The sequence below is a fragment of the Heteronotia binoei genome, chromosome 1 (genome assembly GCF_032191835.1).
Source record: "Heteronotia binoei isolate CCM8104 ecotype False Entrance Well chromosome 1, APGP_CSIRO_Hbin_v1, whole genome shotgun sequence".
Lineage (NCBI taxonomy): Eukaryota > Metazoa > Chordata > Lepidosauria > Squamata > Gekkonidae > Heteronotia > Heteronotia binoei.
This window is the reverse complement of record NC_083223.1, coordinates 225132868-225153091: the sequence shown is the minus strand read 5'-3', so window position 1 is coordinate 225153091 and position 20224 is coordinate 225132868. Positions and strand designations below refer to the sequence as shown.

Here is a 20224-nt window from a genome sequence, read left to right as displayed (position 1 = left end):
TTTTTCCAAGGACAGAAAAGCGTGTGTGTATCTTTAACCCTTTTCCATCCTTGCTGTTTTCTTGCTGAAAAGGCCACCCCAATGAATGCTGGGAAATGTGCAGTTTGACAGAGAGATCGGATGGCAGATCTCATGATCCACACTATTACCATGCTTCACCAGTCCTCACTGAAAGTTTAGAATTATTCTACTGTAGACAGTTTGCTCACTTACATGGATTTCAGCAAAGGATGCCATGGCCCAAGCAACAGTAGATCGCAATCCAGCAGTTTTTATATATGCTCTGCTCGCTAAAGGCAGTCTGTAAACAGACACAGAATATATCTCACTATATGTATGGCAGATTTAAATTTTGGTTTGAAAACAAAACACCATCCTGATATTATAATAAATTTGAACACAATAAAAAAATTCTTTTTCATGTGAACTTGGGGAAAAATTCTGAAGCTGCAAATTTGTGAATAAGCTGCAGGTGACCACAGTTCAAGAAGATGCTGTCAGTGAAGTATAATGACATTGCTGCTGTTGCATGATTTTGATCAAAACAGACCAATGATATTGATTAGAAGTATAATATTGATCAGAAGTATAAATACAACATGGGTACCAATGGGGAAAGGCACAATCTTGAACAGTGGGGCCAGAAGGCCATCAATTCATGGGTTACATTTCTAGATCTTCAGCTGCTGACTTTACAGCAAGAAAAATAGTATTACCATAGTGATTTATGTACTATGGTCTTATCAGGAACACATTTGGGCTCTTATAGAAATCTGACAGAACTACTATTTAACATTACATTTCTGGGCCTAATGTTCACCAACTTTTCTCCTCTGGGACCACATGTGTATCCATTTATTAGACTACTGAAATAGGACCTTCATGTAATCCATAAAAATTTCATGCCCCAACACAGCTGTCTCAAGACTTCTTGATTGTATCTTACAACACACCACCATGGCTACTCCTCTGGTATTCATTATAACTAACAAGCATAATATTAGACTGTGAGTAGCAATGTTTTAATAATAAAATATCTACCTGAAAACAGGGATCCCAATCACAGAGTAAATATCATTTACGTGAACAAAGATCTGAAAGGCAATGAAAACTTCTATTAAATATTAATGTTCTATTAATGTTTTGATTGATTTTTTTAAAAAATGTACATAATGTGATCTCAATTACCTTTTTCAGCTATATTTTCCTAATGTGAAGCTACGAGGCATTCTAAGTACTACTAGAATGTTTTATGTCACTTGAGCCAGCTCAACCCCTGAAGTCTTCAGACTGGCATACAGGACATGCATGGAACTCTGAGGTCCACTTACGAAGTCTGTCAGTGCAAACATTTATGCTGGTGCAGCAGGTTGACAGGATGTAGAATAGAAGCAGAGCAGAACCTGGCAGGACTCGTCTGTTGTTTCTTGTCAGGGACCAGCATAAGGCCATGGCAGGAATTTGCTACTGACTGTGGATCTCTTGGCTCCATGCATTGCCATATGCACAAAAATACTGTCAGAAGTGTACTGACCCTTCAGTAAGTCCTCCATTAATACCAGAGGTTATGGAAGAAAAAAATTGCGAAGTACATCATTTTAAATATGAATTAATAGGGTTTCTATAACAGCATACTTTATCCCTTGATTCTTCTAGAAATTTCTTTCATATTCTCATTCTACCCCATTCTACTGTCAGACTTTTTTACTAAGCACAACAGCCTGTTCTTTCTATCCTTAACTCCTTTGATCCCTTAAGTTATTTTTCTTTGGGGTTTAATTGTGTTTCACCTCTATATGCCTCTCTTCATGGGCTTCCTTTGTCCTACCTAACATTTAAATTTCTTCCTGTAACCTTCAAGTCTCTTCATGGTCTCGCCATTTATCTCTCTCTTTATTCAACTCACTGTGTTTTCCTCTTTGGTTTCTCTGCTCATCAAGTCCTAATCTTTTTACTAAACCTCCATTTCCGTGTGTTATATCTTGCCTCTATGCAGACTCTCACTGTATCTCTTTCATGGCCTAAGTGTGAAACTTTCTTCCTTCAGATAATCAGCTGACCTCCTCTTTGTCAGGAATTTCTTTACAGTTGTGGTAGCTATTGAATAAAATTCATTTTAACTTTTGTGTTTCTTTTAGGGTTAAGCTAAACATGAAGATTGGGGCTTAGACATAGCTGTGAGTAGGGATTGGAAAAAATGGAAAAATGCAGTTCATATCAGCAGGGCTTTTTTTGAGCAGAAACACAGTTCCAGATAGCTTGGCATCAAGGGGTGTGGCCTAATATGCAAATGAGTCCCTGCTGGACTTTTTATACAAAAAATCCCTGCATATCAGTTTGTGAACCGTGGACTGCCACAAACTTTTTGATACTAGACAAACTGGCAATTAGAACTCCCACCCATGTGCTACACACACCAAACTTGCACAAAATCTCCAGCTGACTCTCCTCTACTGGCCCTCCAAATTTGGTGAAGACTGGATTTACAGGGTCTGAGTTACAGCGCCCCCCCCCCCTAAAAAAAAAGTGCTTTCTTGGAAAACGACAAGCACAGATTCAGGAGGTTCAGAAATGAATTACAGGGTCCAAGTTATGAATGTCATCCCAATCTCCATGGTTTCCAATGAAGGAAAACAACAACAAAAGTGAGGGCAATAGAAGCTCAGCAGAGCAGAATCAAAGTCTCAGAGAATCTCTGCAATCGAAATTAAAGGTGGTGGGGGGCATTTTTGCAAGCCCAGCAGATCCAGTGCAATGCGCCTAGCAGAACCAGCACCACTACGACACTGCAAGCCCAACAGACTATGGTCAAGCCAGGCAAGTGTTTTTTGAGGGAAATGTCAGGCACAGGGTCAAAAGTGTATAGGATGAACCCCCTTCAAGCCATACCAAACACACAGGGAACTTTACCCTGCTGCCCGCTCCTCTACATTTCCAAGTTGGGGGTAAATCCAGTTATGGACCCCCCAATAATCTCTCTGGAAAAGAAAGCTGCAGTCACAGGATTCTATTGAACAACTCAGGAACAAGCCAGTGACACCAAATTCAAAGGGAAACTTCAACCCATGAGGTCCAGAGATGGGTAGCCTAGCAGGGGGAGGTTGACCTTGAGGAAAATCAACTCGTCTACTATGGTTGGGTCCAGGTGGGGACTGAGAATGTCTCCCAGGTGGGAGAATACCCACTCACTCTGGACACTGGCAGGAGGGCAGGAGAGGCGTCTCATAGTCATGCAAGAAAGGCTGGACCAGATGGTAGCCTTGCATGATCAGTACTCCAGGGGGCTCAGTGAGCTACTCCCTCACCATCACCTTCATCAAATCCTCTGCCATAGCATGCCTGGCAGCCCCGCTGCTGCTGACCTCCCAGTTCACCACTGAAAACCAATAGCGAGGCTTCTCCCTGGTTGGGCTCTTTAAGGCAGAGGTGCCAGGCTGCAGCTCCTTCTCCTTCTCCCCAGCCTCTTTCACCTGCTGTTCCCTCTGGACATGTCTGCTGGCCTACAGTTTCCACACTTCTTTGAAGAGCTCACTCTTCTATTGGATGAGTTCTGCATTCCAGAGAGCAATGCTGCCTTTTATCCAGGGGTTACAGATATAGGCCAGCTTGTACTCCCCTTCCTTGCAGAGAGGATGCAACCTGGTGGTAATCCCCCCCTGCAACCTCTGTGCCAAGGCCCTGACCCACGGGAAAACAGGCACCCTACCCCCAGTGCCCAGCTCCAGTCTGGAGGCTCATGTCCACTCCAGCCCTTGAATCACAGGGATGACTTGCCTCAGGCTGGCCGTGTGAATACAGAGCATGTTGGTGGTGTCCTGGAAGGTCTTGAGGGAGAGGGTCAACCAGTTGTTTGAGCTGATGCTGAGCTCCTCTTCCCCATGCAGGACAGTCATGGAGGAGATGATATCCTGCACCGCACTCCACTAAATGCATAATCATGACATAGGTGGGTAACTCCAGGATGAGCTCCCCCTGCCTTTCGCAAGGCAGACTTGTTGCTGGGCAAGGAAGTAGGTGGCCAGGTGCTGGCAAATCTCAAGCAAGGAGCACATCTCAAGGGTGGCAGCATCCCAGGTAGCCCTGACAGTACTCCCCAGCCCCAGAACATCCTTCATCACCCTGTGAAGTGTGTGCACCAGGCAGACAATGCCCCTGAGGCACACACAACCCTCACCACTGCCAGTATGTTGGGGCTGGCTTCTGTGACCATGCTGCCGCTGCTCACTTACTCTCTCAGGCTATTCTGTATCATTGTGCTGAGGTTTTGCTCCATGGCATCTGTTCCCTGTGCAGAACCACTTTGTAGCCCAGTGGCAGGACTGTTCCCTCCTGGGGCCTGGGCTGTGCCCCAACAGTTGACAGAGAGGTCCTCTGGTTGCTACTAGTGGGCAGCCAGAGGTAGCAGTGCTGCTGGCCACTCCAGAGGTCTGCTGTAAAGTACATAGTTCTGCCTTGTGCTCTGGAGAGCTCAGCCTTGTCCATCACCACTGCGGTGCAGGGCAGGCAAGATTTGCCTGGTCATGGTCTTCTATGAGGGGACAGAGTACCAGGGAGCTAGGTGTTACAGCAGGTGGCAAAAGGCTGCATCTTCCATGAGGGAGAAGGCTGGCCATCCAGACCAATCATCTCACCCATGAGGGTGGCCTGTCCTATGTCCCATCCACTGCACCCTGAGGGCAGGGAGCCTCTCTTGGTGGGGCTTCCTGCTCCCTGTCCACTTCTCCCTGCTGAGAGAGAGTGGGCTTCTTCTTCCTCTCACTGGTTGCCACTCTTTCCTCTGGCAGCAACATAGTGGTGTGCAGCCTTCGTAGTTACCTGTGGAGGAAAGAGGAAGACAAGTGTTGGGGATTTGCACCCCTCAGAATGGGGGTGCGGCACACCTAGCACTCAGCCACACAGAGGTCACTGGGGAGGGCGTGGAAATGTTTCCAAAGTGTAGGCTGAAAGTTCAATTCCAGGATTGGAGAAGCTGGGAGGGACAGTTGGTTTCTGATGCTGAGTTGGGAGAGGCCACGGAGAAGTGTACTCAAGGAACAAGGAGTTGTGTGGAAGGGGAGGATACTTCTCCCCCTGAATCACTGCTCTAGTCCTCCACTCCAAAGAGTGTTAGCAACTGCTAGTCTCTGGGCAGTGCTAATGACTTTTTTGCCTCTTTGTGGAGCCCCAGGAGCAGTTCAGGGAAGGTTGGCTCCGAGACCCCTGGTGATACCCTGCTAGAGGTGGGCTCCAGTGGGCTGGCAGGATGGGTTTGGTGCCCAGGGACAGGAGCCTGTGGTACAGGTATGTGGAGGATCTTTTCCCCCCGCCACAAGCAGTCTTTGCATCCACTTTCACCCTCATGGCACAGAGGGGTTCACAATTAGGAGGGTATAAAATGTGGATCCTCATCTGAGGAACCCACTAGCTAAGCTCTGCTGCTTGACATTAGCAGAGGGACAGGGTGGCTCAGAGCCCTGAGTCCACCTAACACCAAAACCCCACCAAGGGAGTGGAGTTCACAATCAAAATTACTAAGCTCCTCTCCCTGGTGTGCAAACCCCAGCAAAGGATAGGAATCACAATTAAGAGGCAATGTGCCCTGCTAGTCTGCTTTTAACAAGTTCCTTGCCTTTCTGCATAACTATGACCAGCCAACAGAGGAGAGGATATGAAGCTGAGTTGAGGGTATATATAGCATTCTGATCCCACAGAGCAGAATGGGAACTCTGTTAATGGCAGTCAGCAGTGCCTGTTAAGCTTTGGAGGGCTCCTATTGGAGGCTGGAAAATTCTGCCCCTCTTGTTGCCTTGAGGCTTTGTAAACAGTTTAACTGAGCTAAGACAGCCTGTCTGGAAATATATCCATTCACGAACTGCCACAAACAACACCAAAATTTGTGAAATGTTCATCCTGGGCATCTCTCCATGAACATTGCTCTGTGAGCCATGAAGTGGCCAAAATTCATGAGAAACTTTAGTTTGTGAGCCAATTCATGTATATCCGTAGCTGTGAGGGCTGATAGGAAGTGAAATTTCAGATCTATATGGGCACCTGTGTTTCTCTTACAAAGCAAATAGCAAAGGAAGGAGGGCAATTTGCACCAGAAAACTGTCAGAGATAACAAGTTGATCCCTCTCGCTTCACAGTTTTCATTTAAATTGCCCCCTCCCCCAGAGCTAGCTGGTAAGACTATAAGAACCCCAAACCAAGCCAACTCTCACCAAACAAATGCTAAGGTTGCACACTTTGCAAACTTCCTTCCTTCCTGAGTCTATGGACAGATCTTGTGCTTTTAGTTCATGTACAGCACTTAGTATGTTTTAATGAGGAGGATAAATTATGTTGCATCAGAATTGCCTTTCATACTTTCAGAACTCCATAACTGGTAATTGGTAGAGTGTCTTTAGTACATTAAGCATCCAGAGATGGGGGTCAATAGCAATACAGCAGGCTGTTCCCTAATGCCCTGTTGTGTTAAACCCTCTTAAGGCACTTAGGTCTTACCACTGCTGAAGCCAAGAAACTGGATTAGATTGACTCACTAATTTGATTCACTGTGGTTGTTTACAGAGGAACTGGTGGGTCTAGGGGGAAAATCAATGATATCAGACCTTTATTTTGTGTTTTGATGCATGAGACCTCCATGCAAGTCTTTTACAAGCTCACAAAATTGCACTCCTATGCAAAGTGACTCAGGTCTAAGCCCACTGATCTCAATCCACTTGGCCTGGAGTAACTCTGCATGAGATTGCACCATTAGACTCTGAGGAAAGCAGTGTCCAAAGTCTCTAACACTTCAGTTCTGTACCTCTATATCAGGATTTCTCAGATTTGCCTTCCATCCAAAATGCTTTGTAAGAGCTATTCCAATTATTCTTCCCATCACCTGAAAAAGGAAAACAGAGATATTTGGGTGGACAGCCTGAAAAATAGATCATCGCACTTAATGCTTCAGAAGGAAAGAAAGGTTGTGGCGTGAATTATAGAATTAGGAAGCGGAAACTACATATCTGATCGGGGGCACACTGTTCATTTGAGCTCAATGGATCACTTGTGTGCTGAGAATTAAAAAAAGGTATAATACATGATAATGAAATATCATTCATAACCCACAAAGAACAGACATTTAAAAAAGAAATCTAGAGCAGAATTAATTACATCCTTGCAGTCTCCAACATCAAATAAAGTTTATGTTGTAAAACAACTCAACATTATGCTTGTGAAGCAGATCTTCAGACAGCCATTCCTGAAACTCAGGTATGAACTATCAAGAAAAATTCTCCATAGCACTGTCTTGGCCAGTTCCAAAAGATGGCATAGAAGACTGTCTTTGAAAGGAATTTTGTTTCAGAGCTATGTGTTACTTTTTTTAGAATACAAAGTGCTAATGATTTCTCTACAACCCCCTTAATCCATGCTGTTTTCCACACTGCCATTCAATCAGCAGTGTGACTGCCATTCAATCAGCTTCATGATGACTGGTCATGCACAAAAAAGAGGAAATTAATTCTGAGTCCCTCCTGGTACACCAACAAAGATGTTCAACTGTTTCATTAGCAGCCTGCTCTTCCTTGGGCCTACTTAAAGTAACCTGGCTACATATACAAATTGATCTAACTGGTATATATGGTATTTGCTGAAGAATCAGAATATGTGAACTTTGGAGGATATCGAAGAAATGTAAACAAAAGCTATCATTCATTTTTAATATATTTTTAATTTTTCATTCTCGTGGAAAGAAAATAAGCACACTTAATTTCCAGCCTCACTGATTCTGATTGTTCTTACTTAGTTGGCCCACTTTGAGTCAATGAAAGTTATACAGAAATGGCCCATTAATTTCAGTGGAACTCCCTCCCATGTAATGTGAACAAGGCTGGAATCTATTAACCAGTAGCTCTTAGCTTTAGTTGTAAAGAAAATAAAGCAGGCTCTATTCAGCCAGTGATTTAACGATCTATCAGGGAGATGCTGCTTTGCAGGTCCAAGTTGAGATTGATTTGAAAGCATCAAAATCTACCCTGGTTTTCCCAATGGCTTAAGGTACATATTAATCCAAAAAGACTTCTTCCCCTCGTAATGCAAGATTCTTACCAACTAGCTGGCTCTACAGGGTTAAGTGAAACCTTGAAAGAATGGGCCTTTCACCTGGCGCCTTTTTTGTCAAAGACCATTGATCAAGCCAAATTCACAGTTAGGGAAAGGATTTGTGACATGGAATGCCAGAAAGACTTAATGAAGTCTCCTGGCTTCTGGGCCCCTGAGAAGATGAAATACATCATGGGTAATGGCCCAATATTTTAAAACTTTAGATTTCCCCTCTTATGTGAGGGCTTTTACATTGGCCAGATGTGATGCTATGCCATCCATGATTTTGGAGGGGAGATATAAGAAGATCACATACTCTGAAAGGATTTGCTTCTGCCCTCTAGTGGAGGTGGAAATAATGGGACATGTCTTTTTCTACTGTCCGCTCAATAAACAAATGCGAGATAAGACAGTTCTTTCCCTTGTTGACAGTCCTGTGGTAGGGGTGGACCAGATATGTTCAGATAAATTATTAACTGATGAAATCTCAGTTATTACCAAGCTAACTGCTAGATTCTGTGCAAAAGTGATCAAAGGGCACAATAAATTTCAGTCCTACCCTTTTTAAATTCTTTTTTTTAAATTAAACTTTTAAAAAAGATATACAACAAGTGCAGTCAAATATTCACCAAATACTTAACCCCTTTGATTAACCCCTTAGATTTCATCACAAGGTCTACTATATAGTTCTCAATTTTTCAATTCCAGGTTCAAATTTTAAAGACGGTTATCTAAAGTGTTATTTTATATTTTATTCTTTTTCTACTATGTAATCTTATACAGATTTTTAATTAAATTTTCTTTTTTTTTAACAGGAGCTTAACTTAAATATCTGTATATCTGATAACGTTTTTGTTCATTTTCATTTCATTTCATTTCATTTACTTTATATCCCGCCCTTCCCACCAAAGCGGCCCAGGGCGGCTCACAACACAAAAGTTCTAACATAGGATTAAGTTTTAAAATACATCAATTTACAACATTTAAACAATAAACCAGTAAAAACAGTAAAACAAAGCCATTTACCAAAGTACCATACTACAGCCTTCTATTCAAAATTTTCAAGTACCGATCAGTTGTATGCCAACCGTTAGAGGACTGTCTTAAAGGCCCTGAGGAACTGCCCAAGATCCCGCAGGGCCCTCACCTCTTCCGTTAGCTGGTTCCACCAGCAAGGGGCTGTGATTGAAAAGGCCCTGTCTCTGGTCGACTTAAGTCGGGCCTCCTTTGGCCCGGGGATTGCAAGCAGGTTTTGAGAACTCGATCTCAGCACTCTCTGGGGAACATATGGGGAGAGACGGTCCCTAAGGAAGGCAGGTCCTAGGCCATATAGGGCTTAAAAGGTAATAACCAGCACCTTGTACCGAACTAGATATATTATTGGCAGCCAGTGCAGTCCCCGGAGCCCCGGCTGGATGTGCTCTCATCTAGGAAGCCCTAATAGCAGCTGGGCAGCGACATTCTGCACTAGCTGCAACTTCCGGGTTCGGCTCAGGAGCAGCCCCATGTAGAGGGCATTATAGTAGTCCAACCTCGAAGTGACCGTTGCGTGGATCACCGTTGCCAGATCGTCATGCTCCAGGAAAGGGGCCAACTGCCTCGCCCACCTAAGATGAAAAAAATGCAGACTTGGCAGTGGCTGCTATTTGAGCCTCCATTGTCAAGGAAGGTTCCAATAGTACCCCCAAGCTCCTGACCTTGTGCGCCGTTGTCAGTGGCGCACCATCAAAGGCTGGTAAGGGGATTTCCCTTCCCGGGCCACAACGACCCAGGGGAAGGACCTCTGTCTTGGCTGAGTTTAGCTTCAATCCACTCAGTCTGAGCCATTTAGCCACGGCTTGCAATGCCAGGTCCAAGTTTTCTGGGACACAGGCAGGCCAGCTGTCCATAAGTAGATAGAGCTGGGTGTCATCAGCATACTGGTGGCAACCCAACCCATACCTTCGGGCAATCTGGGCAAGGGGGCGCATATAGATGTTGAATAACATCGGGGAGAGCACCGCCCCCTGAGGCACCCTGCAATCAAGCATGTGTCTCTGAGACAGTTCACCCCCAATCGCCACCCTTTGTCCCCGACCTTCAAGAAAAGAGGAAAGCCATTGTAAGGCCAGCCCCTGAATCCCCGCATCGGTGAGATGGCAAGTCAGCAGCCGATGGTCGACCGTATCGAACACTGCCGATAGATCTAACAACATCAGTACCACCAAGCCGCCTCGATGCAGATGCCGCTGAAGATCATCCACCAGGGCAACCAGCACTGTCTCCATCCCATGACCGGGCGAAAGCCGGACTGATGCGGGTCAAGAACGGAAGCATCCTCCAGGAAACTCTGTAGCTGCAACGCCACTGTCCTCTCAATGAGTTTACCCAAAAAGGGCAAATTTGAGACCAGCCGGTAGTGTGCCAATTCGGCCGGATCGAATGTTGATTTTTTCAAGAGAGGGTGGAGCACCGCCTCTTTGAGGGGCCCTGGAAATTGCCCTTCCATCAGGGATCTATTTATGATATCTTGTACAGGATAGCTAAGCTCCCTCTGGCAGGTTTTAATAAGCCAGGAGGGGCACGGGTCCAGATTACAAGTTGTAGGGCGTGCAGATAGAAGGATCCTGTCAACCTCCTCCAGGCTGAGAGCACCGAAACAATCCAGAATATAATCCGAAGACAGGCACGAGGCCTCGGGTTCACGTATGGTCTCCAATATGGCAGGGCAGTCGCGGCGGAGCAACGTGATCTTATCTGCAAAAAAATTCACAAAAGCCTCACAACCGATCTCCAATTCCTTAGAATTTGGTCCGCCTTGTGGCAGCGTTGTAAGAGTCTGAATTGTATTGAACAATTGTGCCGGGCGTGAAATTGCAGACGCAATCTTAGCCGCAAAGTATGTCTTCTTTGCGGCTTTGACTGCCATCTCATAGGACCTCATAAACTCTCTATAAGATGTTCTAGTCGCTTCGTCTCGAGTACGCCGCCATTGCCTCTCTAGTCGTCTGAGCCCTTGCTTTAATTGCCACAACTCCTGTCAATTGGATCTGGTCATGGACAGTAATAATAAAACTGAACTGAACTCTGGTTTAGGCCAGAGCTCCTTACTGAACACTACCATTTTACATGTCTTGTATAGAAAGTTTCCTTCTCAGTACCAATTCTTATAATTCTCATATAAATCTACCTACCTTACAGAGGTGGAACACCAGTTCCATTCCTGTATATGCCTTAACAACTCACTGCCCTGTTGTCAAAGAGATGGTTTTGATTATGGAACGCTCCTGTCAACATTTTCACATAGCACAAATCTCGTTTCAAATTCTGCACAAAACATTGTAAACTTATGAATTATGTTCTATTCCCTTTGGGGCAAGATGCAATTTGTGCCAGGGCTTATCCCTAGCATGCACTTTCAATGAGTTAACATTGGAGCATATGATTTAGGAATGAGTGAAAAGTACTCCTGAGCAGGTACAAAATACATTTCCTTCATAACCAAATGTTTACAGGGAGCCCATATACTCCAGGGATGATGAGGATAAGTTTGTGGATCAAAACACAAAGTCTGAAGATCAAAGTTTCCACACACATCTGAGCCCAACATCTTTTTGCTTGTTTTTTGTAAAGAAATGTATGTAATGAAGGAGGTCACTAACAAATTGAAAAGGATACGGAAGAAGCTAAAAGCAATTCCAGCAATCTCTAATTCTCCGTTTTTATTCTAATTTTTAAAAACTACTATTAAGGCTAAAAAGGGAAAGGAGGTGGACATATTAATCATTTTTGTCAGAATAATATGAGAGAGAGAGAGAGAGAGAGAGAGATGAACAGACTAACCAAGACCATGAAGCAAGTGGATTAAAAGGCACTAAAGCAGAATTTGGGTTACATGTCAGAAAAGCTTCCTAATCATAGGACCAATTGTGTAATACAGAACAAGGCATCTACAGAGACTTCAGCATCTGCTTCTTGAAATGGCTTAGTCATCCTGCTAATAGCTACACACAGCTGTGAATGATCCAGGGCAACTGTAGCAAAAATATGTGTGGATGCACCTAAGTCTCTGGGTAAACTGGCAGTCATCTCCACGATTGATCCTTAGCTTATGCCAGCAGCCATGATCGCAGAAATGGCTTCTGGCATGCAACTGCTTGAAGGACTTTTGTTAGTGTGAACCAGAAGTAAAATTTTAAACAGCAAAGTCCACACAGACATTTATCATGACTGTTTGTGGTATTAAACTTGTATTAGAGATCATTGCCTGGTGCTTAATGCGCTGATATTTGATTATCAGATGTTAGCTCAAGTAGCACAAATTTAATACCTTTACTGGAATTTTGAAAGAACATTTTTTTTGCATACCTGTGCAGGAAATACTTTAGCAAGTGCTCCACTACAGCGGCAAGACACTCGGAAGCTGAAGTTGCTACTGGCCTCAATGCACTTCTCTCTGATACCTTCAGAAGTCTTCTCTAGAAATAATTTGCTTTCAGACAAGACATTGTCTATATCAGCTTCTGATATGTCACATCTCTCTTGATTTTCAACTTGATTTTTGGTAGAGATAGTCTCCAATAGTTGTTCTCTCTTCTGTCTTTTGCTGTTTGTACTGCCCTCCTCTTCTGACTTCCTTTTTTGGGAGTCAGGATATTCCTCACTTGCATTTTCTGGTTTTACTTCTTGACCATTAAGATTTTTCCAAACAGTAATAATATCCAGCCAGCTCCTACAACTTTCATTTACAAGTTTCTGAATATCATGGATTATTCTTCCTGAAATAGAAACACATTCTTAATTCTATAAGTTAAGACAGAAAGCATAGGCTCATCATTTTTAATCACCCTGCACAGCAGTTTTATAGTGGAATCCACAATTTCTTGGGACTATTTCCACAACCAGCTTCAACATATAGATTTCCCACATAACCACTCTTGAGTCCTAGTCACAGCTTTTGTATTTCGAAGACTTGGCATATTTGCAAATATGGCTCAGAGCTTAAGATAAAACCAAGAGAAGAGAAACTTCTGAAGAAGAGTAAGCTGCAATTCTGTACATGTTTACTTGCAATCAAGTCCCACCGAAACCATTAGAATTCATCCCTATGTTACTTGCGCTGTTAATCTTAAGTGGCCATTAAGCTATTAAAGAAGGGCCATGATGGCTTGGTAGTAGACCATGCTTTGTATGCCAAAATTCCCAGCAACTAAAAAAAAGGCTCTCGTGTAGCAGTTCCTGGGGAAAATCTCACAGTTTGACACCCTGGAGAGCTGCTATAAGTTACAATGGACAGTGCTGGGCTAGAAAAGTTGGTGGTATTACTTGGTGATGAAGTTTTTTAGCTCTTTAGAGAACAGCTGAATTGGGTAATTACTGTTTGACTGAAAAAATTTATTCTTGATCAAGTAAATGGTGCTTGAAAGCAGCCAGAGAAGTGCTTTCCAAATGGAGCAAACCAATCCATAAAAATCGTCTTTGTGAGAGTATCAGTGTAACTCATTTTATGACTTCCATCTAACCAATACAAGATGATGAAGTGTGGTATTAAAGCTGCAATGTGTCACCTCAATCTCCAAGAGCCCTATGTCCACACAGGCTCAGCTGGTTCTGTACCACTGCACTAGTGTAATTCCGCAAATGTCAGCAGTTAAAAGGGGAAACAGACTTTTGTAGAACTTTCCACACAATTTTTATTCAAAGAGGAACATAAGCAGTTTTGAGAATGGAGGTGTAGACTTTGACTGCTGATATGCCAATAAAGGTCTATGAATTACGTAACTAGTTAATTAATATGTGGACTTACTATAAAAAGCCTCTTCCACTGGATTAATTTATTTCAAGAAACAGAGAGGAGCACTTTGTAATCACACAGTCAGTACATCAGGCTGAGAAACTGTTCCATTTTACAAGACTTCTCAGCAAGCTTTGTAAGGTCCTGAACTTGGGGTACCCATATCTAGACTAACCCGCAAACTGCATCATACTTTTAACAAAAAAGGTGCAGCACAGTCCTTTTTGCCAAGAAATCAAGATCCATTACAGGCTGCTAAGACGACAGTAGTAAATACAATACCTTTATTTTTAGAGATGGAAAGTGGAGGATGTTTATTCAGCAGTAAAAACAACCTCTCGGCAGATTTAAGCTTCTTCAGTGTACACAGCTCAGCACTGCTGGTAAAGAAGACTTTCCCCGATACATATTCCACCTAGACAAAGAACATACAAAGCTGATGTAATAAATCTGAAAAATACACTCTCTGGAACTGATTATACCTACATCATCATGGCATATCCTCATAGTAAAAAGAGAAGACCTTTGCTAGCAGCAAAATAGGCTTGTTAGACCTTGAAATAGTCTTGAATAAAGTTTGGAGACATCCACTATGTCAGGCCAATACCATGGAAAGTCCAGGGTGGGGAACTACATACACACGCCGCAGTTGTGGGAAAAGCTCAAACACCCTTTTGCTGAAACTAATGAGAAAGCCTTTGAGAGTGGAAAGATTTTGGCCTGCACAGGAGCTCATAACAAATCAGAGGATTCTGCACAAATACTTTGTTTCTATGACCATGTTCGCAAAATGACTCAATGCTTATGTAACTTGGAATGCTTTTTAGAACTTTTTGGAAAATGTCAGTAGAGATCTGGGACTCTGAGAATGAAGGAAGGAGTGATCTACTTCAATCCTCTCTGTACACGACAGAAATTGATTAGATCTGTAGCAATATGTACATTACACACCCATTTGAAAACAAAAGGCAGCACCAGATTCTCCCTCACAACCACATGATCCTTGTTCCTGCCCACTTTAGTAATTGATAGTGTCATCCCAAACAGAATTATATTCTTTTAAATCCACTGAAATCAATGAGTTTACAAGGGTATAACTCTGTTTAGAATTAATGCCAATCAAAAATTTTAGTATGCCACAGAGAAATTAAACAAGTACAGCAGCTACTTACAAGTCAGTAAAGTTATGGAATACTTCACCTGTGTAATGCATACTTATCATACAACTTTTAAGTTCAAAGAAAACTTGTCGTGGAAAAAAGTTAACCTAGCACTTGACTTTGGAACATTAAGTGGTTACACCTAGTGACCTAGAGAATACAAACATACAAAGTGTGCCTCCTCAGCTGAGATGAGGAACCCCACAGGTACTGAGCACAAATGAGGCATGATTTCAAAAATTTAGAGCGACTGTCTGAGATATACAGTCATACAGAGGAACAAATTGCCCCCCAGCGGGGAAAGCTCGCTCCAGGCTATTGGATCATCTGCATCCTCCTACCACGGATAAGGAGGCAGGGCCGATAGGGCAAGTCCACAGCTGTCCTTTACATGAAGTCAGGGGACAATGTATTGGGCGCAAAGGCGACGGCCAGCCTTCGCCCCCCAGCTTAATGACAACTACCGATCCTCTCACCTGCGTGGCAGCCAGCCTCGCCTGCACCTCCTTGAGCAGGAAGGGCTCCATCCCACGTCCGGCCGTACAAAAGTACCGGGCAGAGATCCCAGAGGTCCGGCAGGAGCCCGAGGTCTCCTTTTGCACCGCTGGCCGCGGCTGCCCTCCGTCAGCCATCGCAGCCCCGCCGCCTGGAGCCAAACAGCCATGCGAAGTTCCTTCTTCCTGCTTCACAGGATGTGCCTCGATCTGCAGCCTCCTATAGGCCACTCCCCCAGGCGGGGGAAGGGAAAGACGAAGCCCTCCTCCCCCTGCTCGTCGTCCTGCCATTCCGTGGCAGAGGAGGAGATCGCTCGCGCTGCCTCCCTCCTTCCGGGTCCGCATTCCGGCTGAGTCGGATTTAACAGGAGGTTTAGCTCCGTCAATCATAAGAACTTCGGCCCCAACAGCATAAAACTTTGCATGATTGTTGAATACCACACTTGAAGTGTCTCCTTCCCCTGGCTTCACCCCCCACCCCTCAGATTTAATATTTGTTTTTATTGGTACTAGGCTTACCCACATGCCTGTAGAAAATGTCACCTTACTTGGTAAATAACATCCTATTAAGTCAGCATTGTGTAGTGATTAAGAGTAGAGAACTGGAGAACTGGGTTTGATCTGGAGAACCAGGTTTGATTCACCAGTCCTCCACATGAAGCCTGCTGGCCAGTCACAGTTCTCTTAGAACTCTCTCAGTCCCACTTACCTCACAATATGCCTGTGGGGGGAAGAGAAAGGGAAGGTGATTGTAAGCCACTTCGAGACTCCTTGGTGTAGAGAAAAACGGGATATGAATACCCACTCTTCTTCTTCTATTAAATAGACAGGACATTTTTTTTTCTCCAGGCAGTTGGCAACTCTACTAGCTGTATTATCCTAAACAAACACCCCTTTGAATCCATTGAAATCAATGTAATTATTTAGGACTGCATTGTCACTTTCTCATTCCATTACTATTAAACAAGTGTAAGAGGCTGTTGGCCGTACAATTTGTAGCCTAAACTCATAATGATCCCTGAATTATATTAATTATTTGTATAACATGTTGTAGGAGCATAGTGGGGAGTGCAGTTTATGAGGACTAGTGGAAGGGCTTATGAAGATGCCATCGAGTCACCACCAACTTACGGCTGCTCCTCAGGGTTTTCAAGGCAAGAGACATTCAAAGGTGATTTGCTATTGCCTGCCTCTGAGTAGTAACTCTGGAATTCCTTGGTGGTCTCCCATTCAGTACTGACAAGGGCCAACCCTACTTAGTTTTTGAGATTGGCCTAGCATGCGCTGTCCAACTACTACCATACTGAAATGCTTGAGTGATCATTTGACCACTAGAGGGTAGTGTTGTCATTTGAATGATGACTTCATGTCCATTGCTAATCTTGTTTTGGAAAGAGAATGTCGACTAATTCCTTAACCTCTTATCTTCTTCAAGAAAAAAAAATATCCAGCATCACTATCAATAAAGATTCTTCTGATTTCTTCATTAGGTGTTGAATGAAATCTACAGAAAGATACCAGTTGAGATGAGAAACTTGGTTCAAATTTTAACACTTCAAATCCTGGTTTAAATTAGGTCAGCTAGCAGAATGTGATTTTATTCCTTCTGACCTTTTAATTTAATTGTATTGGGAATTCATTTTCTGCCCTTTCAGAAAGGTGAATTGAAATGAAGTTTGAAAGCCCTTGGTATTTATAGAGCAATGCAATTTGCCCTTCAGCTACAAATTACAAGGTCCATCAGATGATTTTAAACTATACTGCCTCCATATCCAATCTTAGAGAAGATAATGTTATTTATTTATCGAAATTTATTCTCCCTATACCAAGGACTCAAGGCAGGTAACAGTAAGCAAACATGCAATGACAGGTACCTGTCCTTGAAGAGGTACAGGGAAGTTCTGCACACTACAGCAAAAAAAGATGCTTTAAATTGCTCCATGTGACTGACATGCCGGGGGACAATGGCCAAATTGGATAAAAGCCAATGAAGGACCTACCAAACTGATCGTATCATAATAGATTTGCCAGGTCCCCTCCTCGCCACTGGTAGAGGGCAGGCAACAAGGGTTTCTGGCTACAGGTTAGGAAACTTCTGGAGATTTGGGGGTGGAGCCTGTGGAGGACAGGGGCCTCAGTGGGGCACAATGCCATAGAGTTCTCCCTCAAAACATCTATTTTCTCCAGGAAAAATCTCTGTAGTCTGGAGATGAGCTGTAATTTGGGAAGATCTCCAGGTCCCCCTGGAGATTGACATCTCTTTGCATTGAGATTGACATCTCTTTGCATTTCTTCAAATATATTAGAAGTAGGAAACCAGCCAGGGAGGCAGTGGGGCCCTTGGATGACCATGGGGTAAAAGGATTACTGAAGGAGGATAGGGAAATGGCTGAGAAGCTAAATGAATTTTTTGCCTCTGTCTTCACTGTGGAAGAGGAGAACTTTTTGCCCGCCCCAGAACCACTAATTTTGGAAGGGGTGTTGAAAGACCTGAGTCAGATTGAGGTGACAAAAGAAGAGGTCCTACAACTGATAGACAAATTAAAAACTAATAAGTCACCGGGTCCGGATGGCATACATCCGAGAGTTGAGTATAAATGGGCAGTCTTCGCAGTGGAGGACGGTAAGCAGTGGGGTGCCGCAGGGCTCGGTATTGGGTCGAGGCTCTTTAACTTGTTCATAAATGATTTAAAGTTGGGAGTGAGCAGTGAAGTGGCCAAGTTTGCGGATGACACTAAATTGTTCAGGGTGGTGAGAACCAGAGAGGATTGTGAGGAACTCCGAAGGGATCTGTTGAGGCTGGGTGAGTGGGCGTCAACGTGGCAGATGCGGTTCAATGTGGCCAAGTGCAAAGTAATGCACATTGGGGCCAAGAATCCCAGCTACAAATACAAGTTGATGGGGTGTGAACTGGCAGAGACTGACCAAGAGAGAGATCTTGGGGTCGTGGTAGATAACTCACTGAAAATGTCAAGACAGTGTGCGTTTGCAATAAAAAAGGCCAACGCCATGCTGGGAATTATTAGGAAGGGAATTGAAAACAAATCAGCCAGTATCATAATGCCCCTGTATAAATTGATGGTGCGGTCTCATTTGGAGTACTGTGTGCAGTTCTGGTCGCCGCACCTCAAAAAGGATATTATAGCATTGGAGAAAGTCCAGAGAAGGGCAACTAGAATGATTAAAGGGCTGGAGCACTTTCCCTATGAAGAAAGGTTGAAACGCTTGGGACTCTTTAGCTTGGAGAAACGTCGACTGCGGGGTGACATGATAGAGGTTTACAAGATAATGCATGGGATGGAGAAAGTAGAGAAAGAAATACTTTTCTCCCTTTCTCACAATATAAGAACTCGTGGGCATTTGATGAAATTGCTGAGCAGACAGGTTAAAACGGATAAAAGGAAGTCCTTCTTCACCCAAAGGGTGATTAACATGTGGAATTCACTGCCACAGGAGGTGGTGGCGGCCACAAGTATAGCCACCTTCAAGAGGGGTTTAGATAAAAATATGGAGCACAGGTCCATCAGTGGCTATTAGCCACAGTGTGTGTGTATATATAAAATTTTTGCCACTGTGTGACACAGAGTGTTGGACTGGATGGGCCGTTGGCCTGATCCAACATGGCTTCTCTTATGTTCTTATGAGTTTCTGGAAAGCTTGAAAGAAACACAGAAGAGACTGATGCTCTTTTAATTCTACTCCCCATCCCCAACAATAAAAAACTGGGCTTCTGGAAGAGAAAAAACTCAAAAGGATTCCTGTTGTGTTGACCTTCCCAGGCAAAGGGAGAGATTCACCCCTTTCCCCATTTCCTTTGAGTTGCACAGAGAAAGCAAAATTAGAGGGGAGTCTTGAAGAACCATAAAGACTGACATTATTTTATTTTAGTTTAAGCTTTCATTGAGTAGAGTTCACTATTTCTGATGCTATCAATGAATCCTGATGATATTTGAAGAGGAAAAAAAGATAACAGCAGGGTCAAAGGTCTAAGAAATGCAGGTTACAAACTGGAATGTAATTAAATCTAATCAAGAAAAATACATGAACTAGTTATGCTAAGGTAGTTAATACCTATAGTAGGTTGGGAATTACAGATTTTGTTAAGATAGTTACAGTAAAATAAAAATTCTAAATCCCAGTTCACATGGGGTAAAGTAGTGCAAAGCCTCTTAATAGATCTCAGTTTAGCTGTTTCACTTTAGAATCCCCCTTAGAAGCTCTTTTGTTGAAAGATGGTGTCAAAAACAGAGTCCTGGTAGATTGAAATGTTCTCCCACTAGTTTCTGAATATTGCTGTTTTTAGTAACAGGTTTGTGTCCATTTTTTTCTGCATGGGGACTGTCCTGTTTGTCCCATATTAAGAGCAGAAGGGCAGTGCCTTGGATCCAGCTGATTGTTTCTACCCACAGAGTGCAGCTGTATCATTTCTTCCTTCTGCTGCTATCCAAAATGTCCCTGAAATATTGGTCCTGGGTGTCCCTTGTGCCCTAGGTGCAGACTTTTAGGGGCCATTTGGGGCAGCAGAGGTGATAGAAGAGTCACGCTTCGTAGCCACCCATGACAGTGATCCCATTGGATCTAAGCATAATGGTATTGCCTGTGTCTGCGGGCATGGTTGCTATCTTGGTTAGCAGAATATTTTATGCTGGGTTCCTGGGACTGGGATCAGTGGAGTATTAGGGAGCAGGAATGGGGTGAAGGGTAGTGCAGAGTATTACACTACCTGAATG

The 20224-nt window shown here is 43.6% G+C and overlaps 1 protein-coding gene across 1 annotated transcript in view; it reads right to left on the bottom strand.

Annotated features, from left to right (window-relative positions):
• THUMPD2 (THUMP domain containing 2) overlaps window positions 1-15689 on the bottom strand; it is a 28116-nt gene extending 12427 nt beyond the window's left edge. Inside the window, exons 1-6 of the mRNA XM_060248386.1 lie at window positions 15477-15689; window positions 14123-14255; window positions 12415-12824; window positions 6788-6865; window positions 1042-1094; window positions 214-301 (exon numbers count right to left, since the gene is read on the bottom strand). Coding sequence (XP_060104369.1) covers window positions 214-301; window positions 1042-1094; window positions 6788-6865; window positions 12415-12824; window positions 14123-14255; window positions 15477-15632 — 918 coding nt within the window. The 5' untranslated portion in view covers window positions 15633-15689. The remainder of the gene's footprint in view (window positions 1-213; window positions 302-1041; window positions 1095-6787; window positions 6866-12414; window positions 12825-14122; window positions 14256-15476) is intronic.
• Between the last annotated feature and the right edge of the window lie 4535 nt (window positions 15690-20224).